The 27,216-nt window shown below is 44.9% G+C and overlaps 4 protein-coding genes across 4 annotated transcripts; 2 read left to right on the top strand and 2 right to left on the bottom strand.

Annotated features, from left to right (window-relative positions):
• Positions 1 to 631: 631 nt before the first annotated feature.
• LOC131284529 (uncharacterized) lies at positions 632 to 10,512 on the bottom strand. The gene is made up of 4 exons (XM_058313387.1): positions 10,496 to 10,512; positions 3,480 to 3,866; positions 1,131 to 1,314; positions 632 to 1,057 (listed from the first exon to the last, which is right to left on the bottom strand). Exons 1-4 carry the CDS (start codon positions 10,510 to 10,512, stop codon positions 632 to 634), a joined length of 1,014 nt encoding a protein of 337 aa, XP_058169370.1.
• Positions 10,513 to 19,252: 8,740 nt separating this feature from the next.
• On the bottom strand, positions 19,253 to 20,874 carry LOC131286777 (E3 ubiquitin-protein ligase RING1). Its single transcript, XM_058315776.1, has 3 exons — positions 19,765 to 20,874; positions 19,477 to 19,649; positions 19,253 to 19,405 (listed from the first exon to the last, which is right to left on the bottom strand). The coding sequence occupies exons 1-3, from the start codon at positions 20,819 to 20,821 to the stop codon at positions 19,361 to 19,363; spliced, it is 1,275 nt and encodes a 424-aa protein (XP_058171759.1). The 5' UTR covers positions 20,822 to 20,874; the 3' UTR covers positions 19,253 to 19,360.
• Positions 20,875 to 22,078: 1,204 nt separating this feature from the next.
• LOC131284528 (uncharacterized) lies at positions 22,079 to 22,580 on the top strand. The gene is made up of 2 exons (XM_058313386.1): positions 22,079 to 22,084; positions 22,146 to 22,580. Exons 1-2 carry the CDS (start codon positions 22,079 to 22,081, stop codon positions 22,578 to 22,580), a joined length of 441 nt encoding a protein of 146 aa, XP_058169369.1.
• Positions 22,581 to 24,984: 2,404 nt separating this feature from the next.
• On the top strand, positions 24,985 to 26,379 carry LOC131284526 (vacuolar protein sorting-associated protein 72 homolog). Its single transcript, XM_058313385.1, has 4 exons — positions 24,985 to 25,129; positions 25,193 to 25,623; positions 25,691 to 25,880; positions 25,938 to 26,379. The coding sequence occupies exons 1-4, from the start codon at positions 24,996 to 24,998 to the stop codon at positions 26,377 to 26,379; spliced, it is 1,197 nt and encodes a 398-aa protein (XP_058169368.1). The 5' UTR covers positions 24,985 to 24,995.
• The last annotated feature ends 837 nt before the right edge of the window (positions 26,380 to 27,216 follow it).

The raw sequence follows: 27,216 nt of genomic DNA, 5'->3' as shown, positions 1-27,216 counted from the left end.
ATTGCAGAAGCTTAATTTATTAATTATGGATTGAAAACTATGTTCATCTCATCAAAAGAAAGCGAAAATCCATCCATTCTGTTTGAAAATTCCGTATGCAGTGAAGTACTTTTGTATTGTTATATAATTATCTGCATTCTTCAAGATGCTCTTAATGCCAGTGTGATGTTCAAAACCGCAAAGTCTCATCAATTTAGAAGCATTGTTGCCTTAAACTAAAGTAAGTACACTTACAGCAAGATTATGCAATTCCATTGCTGTGTCGATTTTATAGATAAGTTAAATATGGGATTGTGTTTTCTTTCATTCTGTAGTATTGACCAAAAGAAGTTGGTTAAAATCGACTACTCAGTTCTGTAGACATAGAGTGTTACACGAAAGTTTAAAATCTCATTTCCCTTTTTCCAGGGCATCCCAGAGCAGTCCATTGGGAAGTTAGAGGGAAGCAGCGATACGCCGGTCCCGAAGGTCGTCAGGTGATGAAATATAATTTCCCCAGAGGCTAGTTTTCTTTTCTCGAAAAAGGAAAGATTAAAGAAGCCATTCCCGTTGTGGCCCCGACGTGGGCCAATGCCATGACTAATTGTAATCCTACTGATGGATGCTTGACCGTGGGCTCTAGTTCCGCAGTCTATACATCGGCCGAGTGACCCACGATCTTCGTTCGACTGTCCTTGTCGCCGAGGATGTAGAAGCTCTGCGGCTTTCCGTTGCTTCCGCTCGTGTTGTACTTGCTGCCGGCGTGCTTCTTCGACTTGCCACCGCCGGTCTGCTTCTTGGCCGGCGCGTAGTACGTCGGGAGCTTCCGTTTGCCGGCCCGATCCGCTTCACCCGCCAGCCCGGTGCTCGCCTTCAGCAGTGACTTCTCGCGCGGCGCACCCTCCCACGGCTTGGTCCAGGTCGGGATCTCCTTGATGTCGATCAGCTCGTCGATGTCGTCGTGGCGGCGGGAGTTCGGGTGACGGCTCTGCTTCGCCCCGAGCATCTTCTTCAGCACCGGAATGTTCCAGTGGTAGATACGGGCCGGCTTACCATTCGACTTGAAGCCCACCGGAACCTGTCACCGGGTTGAGAAAGACGGAAGGAATGTTATAAGTCGAAAGTCGCCCTCTTCCCGTCACCCTTCGTACCTGCTTGCCGACACTGGAGATGCTGTTCTGCGGGGCCACGTTGTGGGTGTAATAGTACGGGTTCGGGGGCAGCTTGATGACGTACATGTGCGAGTCATCTGGGCGTCCATAGTGCCGGGACTCCTCCGCCAGGCGCTTCTTGTGGTGGTTGGTCGCCGGCCGGACCTTACCGAGACCCAATTTCCTGCGGAAGAGAAAACACACACACGTATGCTGTTGAGAAAAACGGGGCCAACTAACATGTCACGATTTCGATCATCAACCAGGCGGGAGAAGACACTCAACATGACGCACTTGACGTGCCGAAGTACCGATTCTCAAGCGAAAAATCAATATTTAAGGCCTCTTTGCCATCGGACAGGGTTGTCGAAGATAAACCAAATCGAGGAACGAAAAAGAAATGAACATTCGAAGAAGATCGCCTCGAGCGACGATCTCGCTACGCAGCTTCTGAAAGATACCACCGTGAAACATGTTCATAATAGGCATGAGGTTGCGGAATTTACAGGTATGAAAATAGGGGTATGATGTGATTTGTTCTCCACTAACCTATCCCAGCGGTTTTTTGGTCCTGCTTTTCAACAAATTGATATTACACAGATTTTACGTAGTTCAACAACACTAGGAAAAAAACACTTATTTGCTGTCCAGGGGTTGGCAACCAATTCCGTCCAATCAATTCATATCCAGTCCGTGATTTCATGTCCTAAATTAAAACTTAATTGGAAAACATGATCAAAAAGGTATGGACTGACTTCAGAAGAAGTGACGCATATAAGAAAAATTCCTATGTTCGGTTGGCAGATTTACCGAACCCTGCATGCAAATCATTACTGTCTCCAACACCACAGGTCCTCCACCAACCGTAACTGCTAAACGAGTGGGCAACACATTTTCGCACATGTCAAACGTGATAGGTACCGTACAAAAGCAACCCTAAAAATACGATTGATTTCCATAGTAAAACGGTTGCAAAAAAAACCACCTCACTTTAATAACACGAAAATGGGTACGATCTCGTGTAATTACGTACGGCTCTCTCGCGTTAAATTCGACTGTAATGGCACGGCGGGTCGGCCGGGTCGTTTTTAATGGATCGGAAATTAACTCGATAGGGCAGCTATTTCGAGGCGATGATATAATTTCGCAACTTCCCGCTGATCACTGGGTTGTGATAGGGGAAATCGCGTTTCTAGCTGTGTTACTGTTTGCAGGTATTGTACCGCTATCACGCGGAAGTGGGAAGTGCCCTCAAAGTGAAACGTTTTAAATGATAATATCTAGATCTGGCCATTATAAATATGCATATTTTGGCGGTTACGAGTGGAGCGGGAAAAAATGACTGAGGGAATGAGTTTTTTTTTAAAGTGAAATCCGCTATTTTTCAACGATACAATCGTTAGGTGATGGAGTAGACTCGAGTGAAAAGAACTGTAAATCTATTCCGAGCTATGTTAGAACACACATTGCCAGCAAACTAATGTTTGAGGTGGATTAAATAAAAAATATAAATCTCATAGATTCTCTACGAAGTTCCACAACCGAAATAAAGTAAAACAGATTATCAAGCTCTCAAGTTGTTAATTTTTGCATAAAAAACATGTAAAACTAAATTGTTATCTATTTACAGCAATTTGCGTTTATGTCTCACTCTTCGTTTGATTTGATTTTACAACAGTAAGGTAAAGTATGAAGATAAAAAAAGATAAACGTATTAGCCAAAAGATGAATTAGATGAATTTCAAATGAACTTATTTTCCAGTTTAGAAGTATTTAAAGTTAAAAAAAAAATATAATGAACTTGTAATTTGTCTTTAGAGGAAATGTTTTGCACCGTTTGTCCAATTCTAAAATTAATATTATAAATATTTGCTTAGAATTACTTATAATCGAAGCCAGGATGTAGATTGAATAACCTAGCTAGTTACATAATGCTTCCTTTATCCTTCTTCAAGAATTCTACATTCACATAAATTGCTTGAAAAGCGTTATGTTATGTAACATGAAATAAAGTAAACCTTCGATTTGGAACATTAGTTTTGATCTGAATTAAAAAAACAACACAAACTTATCAAAATTTGTTAATCATAAAAATAAAAAATCTACTACAAAACATAAGCTCATAAAGGTTAAGAAAGTAGGAAACGAATTAAACCGAAGAAACAGAAGACAAAATTACTTTCCAAAATCGATTCGTGTGATAATGTTGTTTGTTATTATTTAAAAAACTTCGTGCACAAATTTCTGATCAAAAACGGCAAAGCAATAAAGGCAATAGAGGAAAGATTAATTAATTTACTTGTCAAAACTTCACTCGAACGTCACCCATATTCCATCCCCGCTACTCACCCGAAAAGCTCCGCGTTGCTCAAGTCTTTCGGCGCTGCAACGTCCAGCGATTTCGGTGCGAAACGGTTTCCGTTCCTGGGTTTGGCGCGATGGTTCGCCAGCCGATTCGCCGGATGTCCGTGGCCACGGTCCTCTCCCGACGCGCCGTCCGACGGCAGCGTCTTGATGTAGGTGATCGGCGACGAGCCACTTTTGGCGGCCTTTCCGAGCCGCACCGCCACCGGCTCGCTGACCGACACGTCCGCCTGGTGCACCTCTGCCCCGGGGCCCCGACCGGGCTGCGACCGTTTTTCGCCGGCACCGACGGCGGTGGTCTCGTGCGTCTTACCCGACGCCGCCGCCTCCGCCACCAGCAGCGCGCCGGAGGTGATAAGGAGCAGCAGCACGCTGTGCGAACGAAAAGCGAAACGGAGAGCGAAAATGGAAAAAAATAATAAAGGGAGTATGAATAAATTTACCGAGCCGTCGAAGGGAATGAAAATGGAAAAATAGGAATGAGCTTTGCGAAACCCCGTTGTTGCAAAATGGTCATTTGTGGCGCGGTTGGGAAGGATCACGCTCCGAAAGCGGAGACTGACAGATTGTTCCGGACGACGACGGTCGAGGATGGGAGGCGTTTTCCGCCGGACGGACGACAACGTGTCGCTTTCGTCTCACCATCGGGCGGGTTTACCGTTAACATATCTTATATTAGCCGCGCACGCTGCACACGATAAGGCTCGTTTTACCTCCCCCTCCCCCTTCCAGCTCCTTCCCCATCCAAAGAGCCATTAAATCAGCCCACCCCGTAATGGCGACGCGCGTCAACGACTCACAGAAGAACCAGAACCAGAACTCGCCCCGCGGACTGTAGCGGCGTATAATCCGGCATGTATTATTGATAGCGTTGGGAGAGGTTCACGCTAGTCGCGGCGGCTTACGTCCCTCCCCTCCCGCTCCCTTGTCACAGCAGGACATTAGCACCTCGAGCATCGATACGGTCGGCGTTCGGAAAAATGGGCGCATTATACGGACAGGGCGCGAATCGATCGCGAGACGAGATCGCTTTTCGCAACGGAACCCCCGACGATTGGCCGTATCGAAAAAGGCGGCTAAATGGTGGCTCGTCTGCTTTTTTTTTCCCATCGGCCCATCGTGTGTTTGCTTCGCCGCCTGCCTCGTGCGGCCTCAATCGCCGGGCCCGGATTCCGGTGACCATTCTTGGGTTCGAACCGGGGCCGGGGGGGAAAAGGGTGCCCGGTGGTTCGGTTTCGGAGCCCGGAAAGAAAAACGATGCACCCGGAGCAATGCTGTGTGTCGGTGATCGGATTCGATACGGATGGGAAGTTTTTACATTCGGGAACTCAGCAATTGCAGCCCAAGCCCTCCAGGCTTCCCCGACATGGAGAACGTCGTGTCGAAAACGGTGCGGTATGACGTATGATCTGCTGGGAATGAGAAACCCTTCCCGTTCGGCTCCATATCGGGTTGCGGCTCGGCCTTAAATCGGTCGCGCAATCATTGCAGTTAGTTTTTCCCAGGTCAGTTTATTTTTCCCAGCATCCAGGGGATGCTAGGGCAGCTTCTATAACGGGCACGATATTAATTTTCCCTTACTTGGAATCGGTGCGCGAACATCGAAGATGGTCAATCGTCGACCTTAGCAAATAAAAATAGCCTGAACGACCTGAAACCTCATCAGAAGAAGTTAGGGGGACTCATAAACCTGGTGGAAACCTTTGGTCGGTTGCTATTTACAATACGGGTTGTAAGATTAGGACCACCGAGCAGCACGCCATCGGCCCGACGCCTTTCGATGGTGCTTCATTTTAAAGCACCGTTTCGGTTCATTTTATCACTATGAGGCACACACACACGAGTCTTGGGGAAGAGTGTTTTTATGCTCCTCTTTTGTAACGCTCCGTACCGTCCGTCAGGAGGCGATGGATTTCGCGGATTTCTGGCAATTATCCCGATACGCTCGGTTCTCCCAGCGGTTCTCGTTCGTAACGGCCCCGAGCTCCCTCTCGAAATGGCACCTGCGCGAAAGCGAAAAGCGAATTCTACTTTTATGTTCCACCTCCTGCCTTCCCACCCACCCCTACCAACCCCCTATCCCCATGGGGTGTGAGGGATGTGATGTTTATGCGCATGGATTTACAGAGGTTTCTGCACCTTGGCTTCTGGTCCGAAATCAGGGAGCCCCGCGTCCAGGGCCTGTTGTTCGGCGTTCCGGACCGTGGAAGAAATTGTGAGTGGAGGTTTTTTTCTTTTTGGCTTTGTTTTGGGGGGGGGGTTTGCAAACGAGAAACAATCTCGGTGCGGTGCGCCACCAAGAACAGGAGATCCGCGATGGCGCGTTCTTTTAGCGATTCGCTTCACGAGCCAACTCGGATGCTCGTTAATCGCGCCACCAAATCATGGTTCGGACCGGGGAAGGTGGGGAGAGCTCTTCACAATAGTTCTATTGACCTTTTCCTCCGACTCACGCGGCCCCGCGGGGTTCGGGGCCAACGAAATTCGGAATGCCAGATAACTCGCCGTGGTATGCCAATGCCCCTTTTCATCAACTTCATTTATAGTTCTGCTTTTTCTGCGGAGATCCATTAGCTTGGAGTACCTCCTTGGAGGTGCAGATCGGGTGTTTTGCGGGTTGCCAGAACCGGTACTTGGCCAGCAGGAGAACGGCAAGAAATTGGGAAGCCATGACACATTGTTGGCGGTGAAGCGCGACATGTGCTCTATTATTGTTCAGTTGTAATTCGAAATAATTGTTTTTATGTTGCTCCCGTGAGTCATTTATCTTGCCCTTGGATTGTTCTGGTGCTCCTCTTCGGTGCTATTCAATTGAGGGTGTCTTTGAACTCAAGAATGGCTTGTTGTTTTTCCTTATCACGGTTGTTTGGGCCCCAGACCAGGAGTCGGCAAATTTGTACATGCCAACTGAATTTTCTCGAAGCTGGAATATTTTTATTTGGGTTACCATACAAATTGCTTAATGAATTACAGAGTGTACTCAACATAGAATCGTTTTAATACTTTAAAGTCATATTTTGAAGTATTTTATTGTGAAACTTTCAGTTGATTGCAATTTTCAGTATGGTATTCTGTTATATTTGTTTTAATTCTTTTTTACTAACACCAATGCTATTTAATGGTGAACAAAAACCGTCTTATTTTGATCTCTTTTGCTCGTGAAAATCTTGTTTTAAATTTTTTCTAATACTTTTCTAATTTATCCAACAGACAGAATTATTCTGGTTTCCTATGTACAACATTTACAATGTGAGAAAAACATAATAAAAAAACTAATACAACAATCGCAATCGGCAAAACTTTGAGCATGTTTTATTGCTAAATTATACGCCATATACATATGAAGCATGCCGAATTAATGTCCCACAGGTGACAATTTCCCAAGTCACAAAAACTGGGCTAGAAACAGGAAGAAAGCCATTAATGAGCGCTATAAAAATTGATGAAGGGTACAACAAAAAGAAAAAAAGAAAAAAGAAAACCATGTGAACATAAACATGGCATCGATCACTCTCAATTAGCATCCATATATCCATATATACAACTGAATTTTCTTGCCCAACGCGATCGTAAAAAGTGTGTCATACGACATCGGGGCGATTCTGCCAAGGCTGGCTTTCCTCTTTTATTCCGGCAGGAACAAAGCACAACAGTAAAAAAAAAAGAAACCCTTCCCCAACCAAAGAAGCTCCCAAACACTAATCTTCCACTCTCATTCATTAGGCCAATTAACAGCCGGCATAATTGGAAGAGGTAGGCAGGAAGGGGTGGCTTTCTTTGGTGCGGTTCGGTTTGTTCTGCAAACCATTTGAAAAATAATCCAACCGCCAGCGCGCTGGAGGGCAGGCGAGGATTTCCTTCTCCGAAAATACGGGAAAGGGGTGGAAATTTCTTCCGTTAAATAAATCATTTCTCCACTCACTTTTGCTGCTGCGGTTTTGGCGGTGCTGCTTTTCGATTTGTTTTGCGAAAATCCACTTTTGCCGTGGCTTATGCGCTTAAGGTTCCTCCGGCGGACACCGGTTTCGCTTGCGCCGCGCTTTGTTTCCGATTCGGAGAAAGAAAAACCAATCAATCGGCGCAGCCACGGCCGGTCCCAAACCCATCCCATCGGCACCGATTTCCCGCCCGGCAACTTTCCAAACAGGCAAAATTGAAAACCACAAAAACGGGCCGACGATCGCATCTTCCCAAAGGCCCTCGGGGTTGGTGCTGTTTTTTTTTTTTGGGAGTTTGGAAGCTGCTAGCCTGGTGGTGCTTCTCATTAGCTTTAGTTAGTGATTTTATTTTCCAATCCGTCCTTCTTGGAATTTAGATCAGCAGGTTGTTTGTCGCGGCGGTGATTTTCTTTCCTGTCGTCAAACAAAACACCTCGAAGTTGCAGCCCCAATAATGGGACACACTCGAATGGGCGTGCAGGAGCTGACAGATTTAATGACAGATGGCAGTGGTCCGATAGTGCGGAATGGTACGTTAAAACGCTATCCCGTGCCCTGATTTAAGGCCCGCCAGGCTGAGGCTACCGAAATTTCGTTGCAATGAAAAGTTTTTTTTTAAGAGACGCACATCAAAATTCTGAGCATCTAATGCCCATTGAGGATGAGCTTAGTCGATCAAGCGACGATCAAGTCGAGTTGCATCAAGTTGCCTTTCCTAACCGGTGAAGCCGCTGGCGATGACGAATCAGATGGTTCGAAGTAGGTTTTATGCTTCCCGGCAGCATATTTCCCTTAACGAAGCGCCAGTCACGGAAGGATTGGGTCGTGAGAGAGTGAGGAGATTGTGCCTTCCCCAGGATGAGGTACCGTCCCTTTTGAAAGAGGAGGAGACCGATTTTAATGACTCATTTTACTCTTTGTCCACTAAATTAAAATCGGATGATTGGTGAATGAAGTCATCGCCAGAAGGAACGCGCTATTTGCTCGCTATAAATAGAAGAAAAGGAAGCGAACGAAGCAGATAAAAAAGAAAAACTATCACCCAGCCCATCCGGCTATAGGAAGGGAATTTAGGTTAGAAAATAATAGCCAATAAGTTGCGTTAATGAATCGGGGATCGTAAAAAAATTGTACCCACCGTACCCCGCCGACAGCCCGGGAAAACGCTCGTAAACGAAACTGGGAGTGTTCGTCACGGTGTGGCCCAAGACCCGTTTTGATGTATCTGTTGCCGTTTGCCGTTAAGATTTCGTTCTTATCGTCGAGCGCGTCCCATCCGTGCGACCGAATCCGTTACAGCACGAACGTTTGATCGTTCTTCTCTCGGAGGCCTTTTTGCGGCACCGAGAATGCGCCCGGTTTGCCGCACTTCAGATTCGCCCGGCAAGATTGGCGTCTTTGCCAAACCGAGGGAAGGGCAGGGAAAACCAACGGAAGATAATGGTGGTGGTGCTGCCGTTTTTAACATAAAAATCTTTCATTCCGTTCGGTCGCCATTGGGGAGGACGTTTATGGTGCGTCGAGAACGTTCCGAACCGCGAGGACTTTGTTTCGTGGCGTGGAAAAATCCCCATACTCGGGGAGGAGAAGAGGTAAAACCTGTGGGGGAGCGGAGCGGGAGCTCGTAATTAGGCAATGAAATTAGGATGAACCCAAGCGCAATGGAATGAACAGGTGCGCTAATGGGTTTCCGTCATGCTAACCCGTTCCCATCGACATTCCCGCGGGGCAACTTAAAGACGGGGGGAAAAAAAAACGAGTCACAAACATTGATTTGTGGACGCCTACGACGCGTAATAAACGTGATTACCGTACGTTATTAACGAGCTGGGACGCGGGCCATTTAATGAGTTCTTTCGCCCGTACCCAGCAGCCCCAAGTGGGACAACAAGAAGAGGAACCAATCGGAAGAAAAACGGAGACAACAAAAAAACAATGCCTCCCTAAAAAACGAGATCATGCTGCGTTTCATTATCATCGGGGAGTAGGTATATTTTCCGGCGTCCCGAAAGTCTCCTACGAAATGATTAATGTTTTGGGGATTGGTGAAATTCTGTGTCAAAAATAATGATTCCCTCAATCGGTCAAGGTGGCAAACTGCATTCCCGGTGGCCAACATTAGCAAAACAGAAAAAAAACAACGAAACAAGAGCAAAAACAAAACACAAAACGACAAGACGAACCAAAAACCAGCACCCCGGAGATGGGATGTTTGAGATGTTTACTCCCATTTCTCTGCCAGCCAACATAAGACAGGCCACCATGCTGTTAGTTTTTCGCGCGGTCAATTTCGACGCGAACGATGACGATGAGGGACCGATTGGGCGCAAAATAAATTGCAGCTACTGACCACAAACCACCAACCACTGCTGCTCCTGTGCCATCGCCAACCACCAGGAAAAAGGTTAGGCCAAGGAAAAATGGTGCAAATGTTCACAAATTGGGACGCGTTGTGGCGCAACCCGTGGCGTAGCGTGTGATGAGCTGAAACACAAACAAAAAACCCGCACCAACCAACTCCGAGCGATCCGATCCGCCAATCCATAATTGGGCGCGAACGGGCCAGACAGATTTGCCTCCACGCGATTCCCCCGCGGGGCATCGTTTGCTCCGGTTCCCGAGGTCGGCACGGTGGGCGAACAGGCCGGATCACCGGTGAGTATCGCCCTTATCGCCGAGGATCATCGCGACGATACCGATCGGACAGCAAACGGGCAGACGGAAAGATCGGATCGGTACGCGGTTCCACATCCGACGTGAAGGGCCTGGGAAAAAGGGCCCCCAACGGCACACGACACGCTACGAACCTTCCTGGCCGTCGCTTCCGAGTGGCATTTCCGCTCGCCGACCCCCACCCCAACCCGCGGGCGGCGGGCGGCGCGCGTTTGTTTTACGGGCGCAAATCATCTTTTAAGTGCGCGAGCTTAACGAGCGCCCAAGAGACGAACCCGCGGCACGCACGCCACGTTGGTGTAGATAAACGCGTATAAATCAAGTGCCATCGCATCCACCTTTCTCATCGTCGGTTTAATAAGACGTCGGTGGGTCGGTGCACCAACATACCCGAGATGATCTGACATCTTTGGGAAACCGACTCACGGTTACATTGTGCTGTAGGTTTCATCGTTTGTGAAGCTTTTCCTACGATGTTCTATCATCTTTTTCCAAACAACCAACAAACAAGAAAAGCACAAAAAAATAGAGAAGACAAATGTTACTCAACGTAAATTAAAACATTAGCCAACGGAATATGAAAACGTCGTGACAAACGGTGAAAGCAAAGGATAAAATATCGATTAATTGAATTTTCCAGACAGACACACACACACATGCACACACTGGCCAGAAGTGAAAAGAAAGGCGTAAAATTGCGGCACCCCACACGTTTCACTTTTCGGCAAAAATTAAATCAACAACTAACTTGCAATTAACGTAAACTTCCGTTTGGCGGAAAAATGTGGCTGATTTCGTTTCGATTTCTTTCGGCGCAAAGTGCTTTTGATTATTTGAGGCATTCGGCTTCGATGCAATTCCGATGGGAAACACAAGGGCGTAAAATTGACTCTTTCTGTTGATGCTTATTTAATGCATTGTATATGTTTCATTTAAACTGTTAAAACCTTTCTTCCTCGTTTCAACTAAAGAAACAACTTTACAACACTCCGCAAAAGGTAATTTTAACACTCTGTTGCATAAAATTTCCTTCATGCTTCTGTAAATAGAATCAGAAAAGCAATAAAGAGGGCCTGATTTGCTAAGGCCTAAGAGTCTTTTCGGATTTACTAAACTAGATTGATGAGGTGTTAATGAACTGTTTATGAAGTGCAATCTTCAAAAAGCAAACAAATGTTTTCGATCTGCACAAAACCATGCAAGAAATGAACTCCCAAGAGATTTTGTCCATCTTTCGTTGGTCTGGTGATGACCTTAAGCAGTAGTTTGTTTAGTGGAGTCGCGTGCTGGAAACCCAGAACCGTTTGCATCGCATACAATTAAATTCCACCAGCTATATTTTCAACCCATTAGACCCTCCGTCAGCCGGACCGCACGCGGAAGTTACGGGAACAAACCCTCCACCCTCCGCCGAAGAAGTGAAGCTTGGCTGACTTGAAGATGCAGCCACATTCACATCGTTTGTTCTGTGTGGGGGCTCCGCACTTCCGCAGTCCACGCAAACGCTCCGACGCTCTAGCCCCAAGAACGGTCTTCTGCTGGACCTTGACGGCATAACGAAAACCGTGACCCTCGACGGTTCGTGTGCCACCGTCAGATCAACGACGCCTTCTTCTGCTGTCGGGGGTGGAGAAAAGGCCGGTTCGGGGCGGAGCGGGGTGGGAATTTTACTGGCCATCTTTCCTATTATCTCCCATTCTATTACGCTCCAGTTTTACGCACCGAAGACGCCCGGCGCGATTCCACTCCAATAAAAATACACTCAACGGTGCGTTCTTGCGAGCATCTGCTTCTATGACTGCTGCTTCCGGGGGAATGCGAAGCGCCACCGGGATGCTCATGAATCAAACCGTCCCCCCTCCCCACGCGTGCCCAAGCGCATGGGGTTGACTCGGTGAGGTCTAAGGGGAGGGAAAATTATCAAATCTCCATTACCCACACGCGCCCCAACTCGATGGGAAAACCGCCACCCAACGACGTGGAAGGGGAAGGCGTGGGTAGCCCGTTGGTCAGGTTGGTAAACCTGGCCGCTCGGGTGCAGGTTGGTGCGATTCAAAAATTCACTTTTCCATTCCGATCCCCGAGCGCGAACCTTCGTTCGTCATCGGGGATCGGGTTCAAGTTGTCAACCAGTTCGTCCCCGGGTGGATGAAACCGGAATGTGTGTGTCCATAACAGCCTCCATCCTCTGCGATGGGTCATAACCAGTAATCGCCGTTCGCGTGCCTCCCCTGCGCCCTGCGCCCCTCGCAGCGCACCGGTACCGTTGGACCGGTCAGCATGTTGTCGCCCTCAGCGCAAGAATGTGCAAGAATCACAAATACGCACCGGGGTGCACCGTTGCAATGGGCGCATCATCGCTCCGCCGGTGCGTGTGCGCTTACGTGAAGATGGGGGCTTTTTTTCTTGGAAAAGCCAACATCAACACGACCGGCACAGGCCGATGACGAAGATGAGAACGATGGGTCGATGGATGCCCGACGATCGCTGGACCGCTGGACCGGTGGAAAATTGGAGTCTCGGTGCTACACGTGCTCCGCTTGCAGTCGTTAGCGTTCCCACCCGACCGTGTCCTCGCGTATCCGTTTGCCTAACGTTCTAACACAGGGGTCGGCAATCTCCGCCGCATCGAGTTTGACCACTTCAATTGCTGGAGGTGCAGTTAATTGATTTCGTAGAAGAGAAGGTATTTAATATCGGAATTGTACATGATCTACATGACCAGTCTTTAGTCAATTTACAAATTCATAATAAATTTACAGTTTTGTGTACAAATAATGGTTTCATATTTGTTTCTACACATTTGCAAAACACTGCTGCACTAGTTTCATCTATTATTTCTCAGTCAGTAAGCAATGATACCAGATCTTCCTAACTCGTCAATTGCAAAGTTGCAAATTTTCTAGCAAAATATAATTTGAGTCGTACTGAAATAAAAATATATGTAACTGTTGTAGACCTAAACATTTCATTCCTTCTGTTTATTCATTAATGCTTTCAAATTCAAAGTATTAAAGTTGAAGTCATTTCGTGCAACTTCTAGATGAACTGCTTCACAACAACCACACTCGAAACTTCAAATGAAATCCAGATTATATTTGGAATAAGAAATGGAAAATTGAACAGATTGTTGTATGCCTCAGGGTTCGGAAAAGTCCTCCCCAAAAACGATGCAATGACTTTTCCACAGAAATTAATATGCATAGATTCTACTTCCTTCCAGGCAAAAGTATGCCAACCCCTGATCTAATGCTGGATTGTTGGACCAAGACCGGACCACAGTCTGCTTGCAACCGATCTGCGATGTTGCATCTTGCACCGGCCGCCCGACTGACCGTTTGCGAATATTTATGGTTCTCTGGTGGATGTGTGTATTTTTGTTCACCTCCATTCCCTTCCCCGTGCCGGCCCTTTTTTCTTGGCCTTTTTGCCGGCGTGTGTCCGGCTGCGAATATTAAATTCTCGAATTCTCGAACCGACCTTTCCGGCTTCTTCGCGTGGCGCGCGCGGAACAACGGCGACGTTCCAGGCCCGGGACGTCGTGTGGGTTTGCGTGTGTATGAGTAATTGTTGGTTTGCTGCATCATCCCGGAGGGTGCCATGCGAAAAAGTAAAACAGTGCTGGGGAGAAAATAAGCGAATATGCACGGCCCGTCCGCCCGCCCGATCGGAGCCTCCGGGAACCGCGCGGCAGCATAAAATGTTGGCCCGCCCGTGGGATTGCACCGTGACTGGGCCTGGGAGCTCGGGAGCCATGAATCATCTCCGTTCGCCGTTTTGCAACCCTGCCGCCGATACCTTCGATCCCTTTGGCCAAGGGGTGGTGGTGTTCGACTTTTGCGCAGTACCGATCGCAACAAGGAGACGGAAAGTCCCGACGAACGAACAGCAAGACCCCCATGCGTGTGTGTGTGTGTGTGTGTGTGTGTGTACATTTGGAAGAAGATTCAACCAGAACTGTACCGAGCGAAAACAGGCTCCCGAAAAAAAATCCCAAATTCCAGACGCTGTCGAAAAGGCGAAAGGGCAAGCACAAGAGTGTTGAAGGAAACGGAATCGGAAGCACCAAAACCGGCAGGCGGATGCTGGGCAACCGGGTTTGTAGGGTGGACGGTACTTACGAAAATCGATTGCTGCACATCTTGGCTTTGCTTCTGCTGCCGCTACTGACGATGCTGCCGCTACCGGGTGTGTCGACACACCGCCTCCAGACGAGCACAGGAACTGCTAACTGTCACTTGTTACAATCCGTTACTACACCGTCCAGCGAACACGGTTTTGGTGGAAAAGCAGAACGACCAACGCGCAGCAAAAGAAACTGCGGCGTATTTCGAAAACAAAGCAGAACCAAAAGGGGGGGAAAACCCGCGCCACGGATCTTATCGGAACCGAAGCAGCCGAAATGTTTGGAAGATCGCGGAATTCCGAGCGTTCTTTTGTGTCGTTTACGTCCTGCCGACGCTCTTAAATACGATGAAAATTGCAATTCTTTCTCCGGCTTTAGTTAGTCACTTGGAAATGCACTTTAAAACCAACACGACACGCTTTCGTACGCTTCGAGACCCGCTTTTGCTTTTGCGCTGATAACGACCGCTCGCGATGACGGACCGGACCAGAATGACGCGATCGGATCGGGGTCCGCACGGGGAAAGCTCGTCGGGCGCCTTATGGCGGCGGTCTACACGGTGGAACCCACCTGCAAAATCATGATCGCAACCCCAGCGGCCCCAGCGAGATGAGTTCCAGTGTGCGCGCAGATCTTCGCAGCCCGTCGATCGTGGCTAAGAAAAGCTTCACCCTTCGCGGGCTCCACGATTCTCACCGCCACTCAGGGTTCGGTGGAGCCCGAGGAAGGAACAACTCGGTCTCTCGGAGACAGCGAAGAGAACGCGATGAGACGAAAGAAGCACTGATCAACGCGGCAATCAAACACAACAACGGCTCATCTCCGTGGGCTTTTGCAGGTGCGTCAGCGTCCGGCGATCGTTGTCGCGCGCATGGAGGATCGCCATCCATCACCGCACAGTGGAGGAATTTTATCCAACAAATTTGGGCAAAAAGAACAAAACTGCGTTGTTCAGTCCAGCAAAAACTTACAATTTGCATTTAGATATTAGTATATTAGGATTGGATATGAAAGTATGACTGCTTTACTATTTGTCTTTATTCTCGGTATGTTCATTTTAGGATATTGAAATTTTAGCTGGCATTATAAAAAGACTCATTGAATATATTTTTAATTTGGTAATAATGTATAGGCAAATTGAATCAAATATTTGCCGTACTTTATTCGAATTAAATTCCTTGGTGTTTTTTAACACACGAAACAATTACGACCAATAAAACCACTACAAGAAACTCAATACCAGAAGCCGGCACACATTTCTCCAATGAAGTCAGATCGTTAGATAAATCAACCGGGGAAATTGCAATGTTTTAGTCTTTACGAGGTGATGTAAAATTAATTATTTCTCTTGACTTTTCTACATAGTTTTATAATGTAGGCAAGCAAAATTGGACGTATAGGGATTTGTTTTAGATTTTTACTTTCAACAAATGAGGTTTTCCAGTAAGTTCAATATAAATTTCTAGTAGGTCGGATACGGACAAGATTTGACATGCGATTTATAAAACACACATCGTGAAAATTTGTCTACTAGATATGAACCCATATAGGGTTGTGATATTTTACAGAATTTTGAACCCTTGTAGTTCTTATGGGAAAATTTTAAAATTTTCAACTTTCTGATTTATGTTTGATTTTTTGTCTAATGCTCACTTCAATCCCACAATGCGCAGTGAGTGCTGGTGTCGATGATGGCCACGGCGTGCGGCATTCGATCATTCTAGGCTCACCAAGGTGGACGCGGGGGGTGGCCAGCACTGTCCCATAGCCCTCCATCCACCCATTTTCTTTCCCATAAGGTGGCAGCAGCCCCATCATCAAATCTGTGTATGTGTGTGGGTTTGTTCCTTATTTCTCCTTCTCTTCGCTGTTAGACATTCGTTGTCGTTGCTCATCACTTCTGTCGATGGGCAATTTTCGTCTTTCTCTGTCTTGTCCGATTTCTAGCTACCGGTCGAGGCACTTATGAAAAGTCGTCCGAAGAAAAGGAATACAATAAATGCGCAAACAAACAAACCTGCCCTCGCAAGGAGTGGGATAAACCGAACGCGGTGCGTTCGAGATAAAATGCAAACGCAAACCCGGGGGAGTGGAAAACGCATCCGTAGGAAGATAAAAAAAATAACAACAAATGCATTCGAACAGATGACCAAATCTTACCGACTGTGTGGGACGAAAGCTCGGGCTCTAAACACAGTGGGCATGATTGTGTTCGGCTGTTGTTGGGAACGGGCTATTTACAACGCGCTGGCATCGTTGCATCGGACGGATACTGCACCACGCCGGCATGCTGACTCGTTTCCAAACTCCATCCCGCCCGGCTCCCAACAAAATGCATCCCTCTCCCTCCTCGGGACCCATTGTAATACTTTCCGATGGGGCCGACAAAGGGGGCCAAACTGGGACAAGTACCCCAAGTGGGCCCTAATACCGCGGGTGCGCAGAAAAAGAGAGATGTCTCTCGGCGTCGAAGGGGTGGCAGCATTAGGTTGCAGCTGGCACTGGCATCGGCACCATCATCACGAAATGCGGTCAGCGCTTCCAAGAATGGCGTTTTGGGCTGGATGATTTGCGAGGATTATCCCGAGCCACGGGCGGAGGAGGGGCGATGGGGCCAAAGCTTTCGGGGGATCTCGCTGATGACGCTCACGGCTCATCTATGTAGCGAGAAGGCCGGGGTACACGTACCCTATGTGATGCGGCCACGGCAGCGGATGCTGGTGGAAAGCGAGAGCGTTCGAGTACAGAACGATGGGATGGACAAGACGGAAACGGTTGGATCCCGGGGAGGAAAGTAAAAAGGCAAAACTTTCTCAGCGGTGCGAACCCCGCGCGGTGGCATGATGATTGGGGTTTCTTTCCTGCTCCTTCCCGGCATATTCGGATGACGAAGATTCTTGTTCGGCGGCGCGAGTTTAGATTTCTCTCGCCACAAGCGCGATCTCAAGTGTCGATCGTCAATGTTGCGTTGTTTTGCTCGACCCTTACCCGATCGCTTGTTTGCGTGCTTCCATCGTTCCCGCGGTCCCCAGCATCCCGGGAATTTTCACACACACACACACACATATGTGCCAGTGCAAGATTGATCGATTTGGCCGGTTCCCGATCGATTCGGGTGTACTCGCAGGCGCACCAAGCGCAAACAGGCGGAAAAGGTCAAACGGTACAACGCGGAATGACGATTCCATTTTCGGGAGGGACAGCGACTCGGGATTCGATGGCCGGGACAGAATTTGTGCTTAACTTTTTTTTTGCGATTGTTTGCGCAAAGCAGGACACACATCGACACATCGCGCCGTTTTTCGATATGTTTTGTGACGCTCCGGGTCGATCTTTGCGCTCGGCATGCCTTCCATATTCCATCAGCGAAGAATTCCCGTCCGGCACTGGAAGCCGTTGACCGGTGGGTCAAGCATGTTCGTGTTTGACTAGGCAAACGAGGACTAGGCCACCACGGTCCTTTTACGGATTTCGACCACAATCGCGCTATAATTGCGGTCTCCCCGTTTGGGAAACGGGTGAAAAGATGAAGACCCAAAAACAGATCCTGTGGATAGTAAGCGTTTTGTTCAACGGAAGAAGATTTTAATGGAAAAAAGTTTGGTGGCATGGAACTAAAACAATACACGTCAATATGACCGTAACATATAATAAAAAAGACTTGCATGGCAGATGTCAATATTTTATATTCAAGTTCTCTATTCTTGATTTAATTTTCGGAAGAAATTGTCACTTCATGTTTAAAAAACTCTATTCAGTTATTTAAACTTTAAAAAAATGAATTAAGAAAAGTTTTCAACAGCCTTTAACATACGAAAAGATGGAAAATTTCTTGAATTTTGCAAACACTTCTCATTTCAGAATTAATTCAATTATTGAATCGGAGAATAAATTCTCTTGATTTTGTCGAAGATGTACTCATGTTTTAAGGCACACATAAATTTAAATGGGATAGTTCAAGTTCATTTAACACTATGTCAACTTACCTATCAATATTCAAATTGAAAAAATATCAATATCAAAAAAAAGCTCGAGCAGAAGATATTGGTTTTGTAAAAAAAATCAACATTCCTTACAACCGATCGCCACCGATTTTACCGTTCCCGGATACAATCCAGTGGATTCGCAAACTAGTTGCTCCTGTCGACAATGTCCTAGAAAGCATGCAAACGAAAGTCGAAATATATCAGTCAATGTCAGCAAGTCAACGACACCTTTCTCATGGAACACATTTGGCGCACGCTTCTCTCCTTCTCTTCATCGTTCTCCCACAACGCGCACAAACGCTGCGCGGGGATGCATTCGTATGCGGCGGTGGCCCATTATGCATAATGCACCACGCAATGCCGCTGAATAATGCATCGGCACAGGAGATTTAAAATACTTTTTTCATGAGAAAACTGGCATGGCGCTTAGTTCGTAGGCTGCGTGCAGTGGGGTTAGAGAAAGCAAAACTTATTACTCCGACCGGAGGAAATTAGTGTAATGCTACAAAACACTCCTCGGAAACTCCTTCATTTTACGACGGCAGCCATTGCCATTTCATTTTCTTTCCTAGTTATCTACGGCATTTGCTTGTCGGTTGGAGAAACAACAACAGTGCATGATTAAAATTTTCCCGTACTAATAGACCAATCTTAGGAAAATAAAATCACCTCCAGGTCAGGAGAAGAGGAACGGTATCTTTCACTTTCAAATGCGCTCCGCATAATTTTGAAATTTAGATAAAAGTTGTGATAAATTAAAAATATTGTCAATGAACTGGCAGAACTGATGTTATAAGAAAGTAAAATAATAGGTAATTACTTTTTCTGAACGAAATTACTAAAGAATCCTGAGAGAAGCAGAACAAAAACTTCAACAGGTACACCATTCTTCGGAAATTCATGTATGCTATTTTTTTAAATACATGTAAACAGGTCAGAAATAAACGGTAAAATCATGGAACAGGTATAAAGAAATGATTTTCTTTCCCAAAATATGCACTTCAAACATTTTAAATGCACACTAAATCTACATTTTTATTTGAAACTCTTGTGTTACAGTAGTACATGAATATAAATCTCATTAAAAGCTAGTAGTAAGATTTGTTTGCTGTGTTTTAATAACTCCTACCATTGAGTTATTTTTTATGGTTTCTTCCAGGAATAGTACATCTCCAACGGTTTGTTAACCTAATTTGAAGAAAAGAGAAGCAAGTTGCGATTGAGTTTTTGGGTTTTTAAAGCTAATTTATCGTTATTACCTTCCAGAATTTTTCGTTCACTTGCTGAAGTGTTTGGTTACCACTGAGCACGACCAGTTGACTCGGTTGCTGCGCGATGTAGATGCAAAAGTTCATCATTCGATGCGTCTCGGAAAATGCCGGATCAAGATCCAATGATAAGCGCATCGCGAGGTACTTGCTCAGATGATCAACTTGTATCACGTTAAGAAAAAAGATAAAGATCGCAAAATTGTTGAGAGAGGTAGAAAGTTATTGATAATCGATGCTTTTATGCCATTCCTACACTATGACATTTTCCATACTTACTTGTAGCGTTTGAAGTAGTTTTGATGTACCGGATCGAGTTTTCTTTTAACGCTTTCAACACCGGATTGTCACTGGCCATTTCCGTGGGATGAGGTTTGAATACCAGCTCGATTTCATCACTACCATGCTCGGAATTTCCCTCCCCTTCCGTGTCCAAATTGGAATCATTTTCTTCCGTACGAACGTCCATCTCACTGTTGCTCTCCGATTCCTCCGATCGTTCCGACGTCATCACGGACCGTGGTCGCTTCGCCTTACTTGCCGAACTGATGTTTGACGGAACAGGCGAAGGAGTGCTACGTACCGAGGGTGGATTGGATGACTGACGGCTGGACATCTGTTCACCTCCAGCGGGAGGAGTTGGGCCGCTTGTAGCTCCACCACTGCCACTACCAGCACCGCTAGCGCTTCCGCCACCGCTACCACCACCACCACCACCACCGCCGCCAGCAGTTGCACCGGAACTGGCTTGATTATCCTTACCCGGTTCGGTAGCACCGTTTGTGGGCGCGGGCGTTGCCGTAGCTTGAGGCTGCGCGGTGGAGTTGGAAGATGAACTGGCATTCGATGGGCACAGCTCATTCTCACCCTTCTGCTTTCTGTTCGGGCGGTTCTGTGACTGCAGTTTTATGCCCTCGTTTATCGAGTGTACGAGCGCTTGCTGGGAGTGGCTTTGGTTGAACTTTGCCAACACGCGCTCCTGGTGCGCCTCGTACTCGTCCCGACTGGGGTAGATTTTCGAAATGAGCAGATCAAAATTCGGATCTGGGCGTAGGGAACGCTTGGAAACGAGCTTCTTGCGGCACGTAGGACACTCCTTGTTGCCCGACCGCAGGGCCGTGATGATACAGTCCGAGCAAAACCGATGCAGGCACTCCTTGGTGGTCATCGTTTTCTTCAGCATATCCAAGCAAATCGGGCACATCAACTCACTGTGCAGGCTGCGAGGTGATACGGCAATCTCCGTGTTATCCGTGATAGCTTCCTGTGGTGTACGGTGAAGCTCGTACAGGGACAGGTCCCATGTTTTATTCGACATAGGTTCTACCGATGCCATTTTTTATTTTTTATGGGTTAACGGTGCACCACAATGAATTCACTTGTTTTCTACTGCCGTGACGAAGATGCACTTTTGGCATCAAAACAAAAATGTTTTTGCCCAAGATTTATGCCGGTTGGATGTGACACATGCCAAGGTATATAACCAACAGATATGCAGTTCTCACAAAAACCCTTCAAAATTATTTCTTATCGAAGCTTACTTTTTTTAATGCTTTTACACGAATTTAAAATGCATCAAAAAAGTGCTGAGCTATCAATAGTTCGTACTATACCTCAAACATGGATTTCAAGATTGATTGTGATTCTTCCATGTACCTTGCTTAAAGTAACCTTCCTTCGCGACTGTCATCACATTGATGTGATCAAATGTTTATTGAAAACACAACTCCGAGAACCGGGTGTTCTTATATTAGGCATTTTTCGTCCATTTTTACGTTTTGCTTGCATTTCGAATTTTACCCATCGAATGAGTATTCTGTGAGCTTACATTCTGTTGTTATATACTATCCGTTCATAGTGCATTTCACGGTACACCCTTATCTTAGTAGTCTGTGCTATCTATCCAAGGAAACACTACCTTTCGTAATCAATCGAACTGGTTCTAGACAACGAAAGATTTTCTCCGGTGCTTTGTAATTGCGACCAATTCAGTGCCAGACAATACGCACCAAAATCGTATAAATTAACAGTAAAAGTGGATTGGTAAGAATCAAATGCAGATACAGTTTTCCCAGGTCCATCTGATCCAATTTTGTTTACTGTATCTTTTCTTATCTTTCCTAGAAAAACAACTAAAAATAGAGAGCAGCCCTCACAGCGCTGTACCGAACCGGCAGCTACAAGGCATCTTCTTTTTGATAAGCTTTTTGAAAAGGTGCGTATGAACACATCACTTTGTTTAATCGTGTAATGTGATTTTGCATGCTGCATAGTGATGCTGCTGAAAATATATTATTATGATATTGGTGTGTGCGTATGATTTTTTGGTTTGCCATTTTGAGATACAGTAGATTTGCAATTAAAATTCGATTCTAGCTCGTTGTTGTTTGTTTTTTGAGTTCATTCACACATGTTTCATCATCACTTGTGAATGTCTTATTAAACATCTTAGGTATCAGTTGTTTTCGTACGACTTTTTGTGTTGTGTTAATTTTTAATCAGTGTACACTGTAGTGCTGAAACTCTCTTTGCTTTGAATATTTCAGAACTTGAACCACCGTTTGTGACTTAACAACAACACCTGTTCTGAAATATGGATGTAAGTTTGTTTTTGTTGAAGCATTCAAGCAGAATTAAACAATCAAAATCCCTCTTTGCAGCTCTTAAAATGTGCTTGTGGGTGCGATAAACTCAGCAAAGATGAGCTGGAAAAAATCATAAACTCGACACACAGAGTAAAAGACTTCCTAAATAATAAGGAAGCCGTCGATATGTTTAAAACGATGTTCGCAACAACACCCACACCAAAGGCTGTTTTTTATTTGGAATATATAAATATGGCAAAAGGTTTCATGGAAAACCCATCCAGGCTAAACGTTGAGGACGATTCACACGGAACATTAATGGGATCGATCGACGAACAGTTTGCAGATGATCTTTATAACTGCACTAATGATGCAAGCAAAACAGCGGTTCTCGAAAAAATAATCAACGAATATAGTTTAAGATTGAGTATGTCTGAGGAATATAAGAAATTTCAGGAAAAGTTGAAAAAAGCTTATCAGGGAAAAGAGACTATAAGGAAGTCCGATTGAGTGGAAAAATGTAAATCTTATCACTTATATGAAAAACTTTTTAACCTAAGATGATTTGTTTACCTGGGCCAGAAGATGCCCCCTGACTTAACTTAGAACCGCTAGACGGTTATGGGGTGATTCCATAAGAAGATCAATCTCGTTCACGGTCGCACCCTTAATTTTCCAATTCGGTATCTCATCTTTACTTCTTAATATGCATATTTTTTATTAGGACTAGGCTGATTTAACTAGAGAAAGGTACTTTTCACTCTTAACATCACATTAGACATTGCAGATACGTTTATGTTTAATTTAAATAATTTCTGAACCAAAGAACACGAAAGCTTTGAACTATTGTCAAAAATCGAATTTACATTTTGTTTAGTTATACATATACTTTTAAAAGGATTTTCCATTGAAAAATGATAACGCTCTCGAATGGCCGACTCTTCTTCAAATACCTCATTGCACCCTAACATATGGCACATGAAGCAGTTATGGTATGGTCAAGTAATTTTAATAAAATATGTGAGTAACGAAGCTGGTTTCTAGTTCAGTTCAGAATTCGCTGTCAAAGCATTTTTATGTCTTTTGCTATAGGGCTGAATATAAACAATTCTATTATTCATCAAAAACAATTTTATTATTTAAAATTTATTTATAATTATAAAAAATATTAGTTAGATGCTTGGTGTAGATGTGGAAAAAAGAAGCATAGATGTGACACTTTTAAATGGGAATGAAAATTTGTATGTTAAAGCTGTCTGCCTTTTTTAAAAAGCTTAATAAACACCACCATGCAACATTAAGCATTGTATAACAACATAAAAAAAATGTTTTAAAATACACAACGCTGTGGCGGGAGGAAACATAGCGTTTTTTCATTTGTTGCATTTGATACTGTGTACATTTTTCTTTCAATTTTCTCTTTTCGTCCAATTTTCTCAAAACTAAAGTGTATGAAATTATACAATTTCTTTTATTCCTTTTCTAGTTGATCTCGGAACCTGAAAAATAAGAACTGAAACTGGCTGAAACTGAAAACATGACTGAAACAAACAGTGACTGGATTGGGATAGCACAGGAATTGATAGACAATGAGAAACTTAACGAAAGGTTCCGCGCCCAATATGGAAACGTATCAGACGAGAAAAAAAACGAAGCAAAAAACGCTAATTCTTCGGAAAACCAGATAATAAGACTACTCTCTAGTTCAGTACCAAAAGTCATAAAGTATCTTAATTTTATAGAAGCTGCGAAAATGTTGAAAATGGAAGAAAACCGTAACTATGTAGACGATTTTTTGGAAATCGTAGATCAAAAATTTTATATCCGAAGAAACGAAATTAGCAATGAAGAGTTAATGAATGAAATCAGCTTCTACTACACAACAAAGCTGAGTGAAACCGATGAATTCAAGAACTTCAAATTTGAGGATTAACACAATGCAGCTGTTAGCCGTTAAAAGCGTTGGAGGGATTGGCAACTATTATAGAAGTAGCTACACTACCGGCAAGCTAAAAGGAACAAATTTAAGTCATAAAGTATCTTAATTTTATAGAAGCTGCGAAAATGTTGAAAATGGAAGAAAACCGTAACTATGTAGACGATTTTTTGGAAATCGTAGATCAAAAATTTTATATCCGAAGAAACGAAATTAGCAATGAAGAGTTAATGAATGAAATCAGCTTCTACTACACAACAAAGCCGAGTGAAACCGATGAATTCAAGAACTTCAAATTTGAGGATTAACACAATGCAGCTGTTAGCCGTTAAAAGCGTTGGAGGGATTGGCAACTATTATAGAAGTAGCTACACTACCGGCAAGCTAAAAGGAACATAACAATAAGTGAAATTTACTATTATAGAGAAGCTACTTTAACATGCATACACAAATAAATCCCATTAATTAAATTACTTGAAACGACTTTTATTGCCTAAAGTTGAACTGCGGCTGTACACCAATAAATGAAAGAAAGCTATTTTAATGCTGTATTTTACAATAGTTTTACATACCGAATCGATAGAATATGTACTGGCCAATCAGCAATCTGAGGAATTTGAATCTTTGAAGCACGAGACTTAAGTAGGGGAAACATTTGCAAGTTTTGCAAATAAAACGCGAGTATGTGGTATAGCGTATATGAAATTATTAATTAAAAGATGAGTTATAAAACTGAAAATTGAAACTGACGCGGCCTATTCAAATCATGTCATCCAGGCGACGAATTTCATAAAACAGGGGCTTTACGAAGACTCAACGTATATTGATCTTGGTCGTTAAAATGCCCCTGTAAGTTCTATCGACTTTGGCAAATAACCAAACAAATTTTCGGATGTCATAATAAAACTTCGGAAAGTGTTAAAAGTGTTCAAAACTAAGTGGTAAAATATTATATTTTCTAACTGCAACCTATCGGTAACTTAAGCGCAATGGCAGCATCTCGAGAACGGCGCGCAAATGCCGGGCGTCGCATGGCAAATTTGCTGAACGAAGAGGAGGAGGATGATTTCTATAAAACCTCATACGGTGGCTTCAGTGAAACAGCCGATGATGGCGATTATGTGTAAGAAGCTTGGATGTTTTCAGGGCCTATCGCACCAACTAAAACCGTTACCAATGGTTTCAGACAAAAGAATGACGACGAAGAAGATATCGTCGACTCTGACTTCAGTATTGACGAAAACGATGAGCCTATCTCCGACGCCGACGAAGAACCGGCAAAAGGTGCAAAGCGGCGCAAGGTGGGCACGGTTACAAAAGCGTACCGCGAACCGGCCCCGAAGAAACCGACCGCACGGACGAAAGAACCTAAGCCAAAAACGGAACGACAGTCTACGTTGCGGAAGCGGCCCAAGTTTACGGTTATCGACTCCGGTCGTAAGTCTTTTCGTAAATCGACCGCCGCAAAAACTGCGGCCACGCAGAGCCGGTTGAGGCAGCGGTTCGAAGCGGAGCGAAAGCGAACCCGCGTAATACGAACCGAAGAGTACATTCCGACGCAGGAGGAATTGTTAGAAGAGGCCGAAATTACCGAACGAGAAAATCTCAAGTCACTGGGTAGGAAAGCTCTCAAAGCACATTTCATCCGTTACCCTGATAAATTTGTCATACTTTCCTCTCATAGAGCGTTTCCGTAGGATGGAACTCGAAAAACAGAAAACCAGACCTACGAAGCGTAAATTCATGGGACCTACTATACGGTATCTGTCGACCGCAATGCCAATAATTGAAGAAATTTCCAACGCCGCCAAAGGCGATACCGATCCTCTCAACATCAGCAGTGATGCAAAGGACGTAGATGATCAGACCAAAAGGTATGTGCTGACAGAACCAAACTCCTCAACCAAAAATTAATAACCAAAAATCACTAGTTCCAGAGATAAGACAATGAAGCGGAACAAAAAGAGTACGACACGGCTGGAAGTGACTGGTCAATACGAGCGGACATTCATTACCTTCGAAAATGACATCGACAACAAGGTATTCGATGCACTCTTTCCCAAACCGGATAACGGTCGAAGGCTACGCCAGATTTGTGCCGTTACTCGACTTCCCGCCCGCTACTACGATCCCGTCACGCAGCTACCCTACCGCAATGTGCAAGCGTTCAAAATCCTCCGTGAAGCTTACTATCAGCAACTGGAAGAACGAGGCAATGTGGACAATCCGGAAGTGACCCGGTGGCTGGAATGGCGCAAGAAAATTAAAGAGTACCGTGTGGCAGCGCTTAAGAAGATGCAAAGCGCGGCCGGAGAAAAAGCGACGGCGGCGGGAGCGGGCACAACAAAACCAAGTGTCGCCAGTGTGAAATGAGAACGTAGCCAAATGTAAGTGAGTATTTCATAAATTTGACTATCTAGGATCTAAACAGCATAAATAAACGTGCTAGGCTAAAGTGGCATTTATTAAGGTATATATTTTTGTGAGTGTGTGGTTTTATGTGTAGTTTTCGGCGGTTGCGTCGTTGGCAGATGTTTTATTAAAAAGCCACAACAACACTGCATATCTATCACATTCATCAGACTATCTTCATCTCAGGGCCTACTTACGTTAATCTATGCGCTTCGCAGGCGTAGTGTTCACCTTTTCGATTATTGTTGAGGGTGCGGGATGTTAGTCTTCACTTCTATTCTACTAATCAGACGGTTGTAATGGCTTTCTATTTTCGGCTGTACCGTTCTAACTACCCTCCTAGCTACCTATTAATCAACGACATCAACGACAACAAGTTCTATTCAGCGTTCAATGCTGGTAGACGACTGGTGGTGCATTTGGCATAACATTCAATGCGCTACTATTTATTGATTAAATATTGGCTTCTCCCAACGTAGATGAGGCGTTCATGTAACTTTCCTTTGCTTACCTTCTTTTGTATTAGGCTATTTTAAAACACACATAAAATGGTATCCTTTTTAACTGGTCAGGACGGGGAAAGTCCTACATCCCTACACGGAGTACATACTTCCTGCCACACTGTTATCGATGTACGGGTTTGTTACCTTTCTTGGACTAACTCTTGGAAAGCGTTGCAACGATCAGTTCTTTAATGGCTCTTTGAAGTTCGTAAGTCGTTAGCTTTCTGTTAACAGTTATGTTGCTTGCATTTTTAAGCTGGCATATTAAAATACTCATTTCAAACTAGTTTATGTC

This window comes from Anopheles ziemanni, chromosome 3, assembly GCF_943734765.1.
Source record: "Anopheles ziemanni chromosome 3, idAnoZiCoDA_A2_x.2, whole genome shotgun sequence".
Taxonomy (NCBI): Eukaryota; Metazoa; Arthropoda; class Insecta; order Diptera; family Culicidae; genus Anopheles; species Anopheles ziemanni.
Note: the sequence above shows the minus strand (reverse complement) of the source record. Positions and strands in the feature narration are given on the sequence as shown.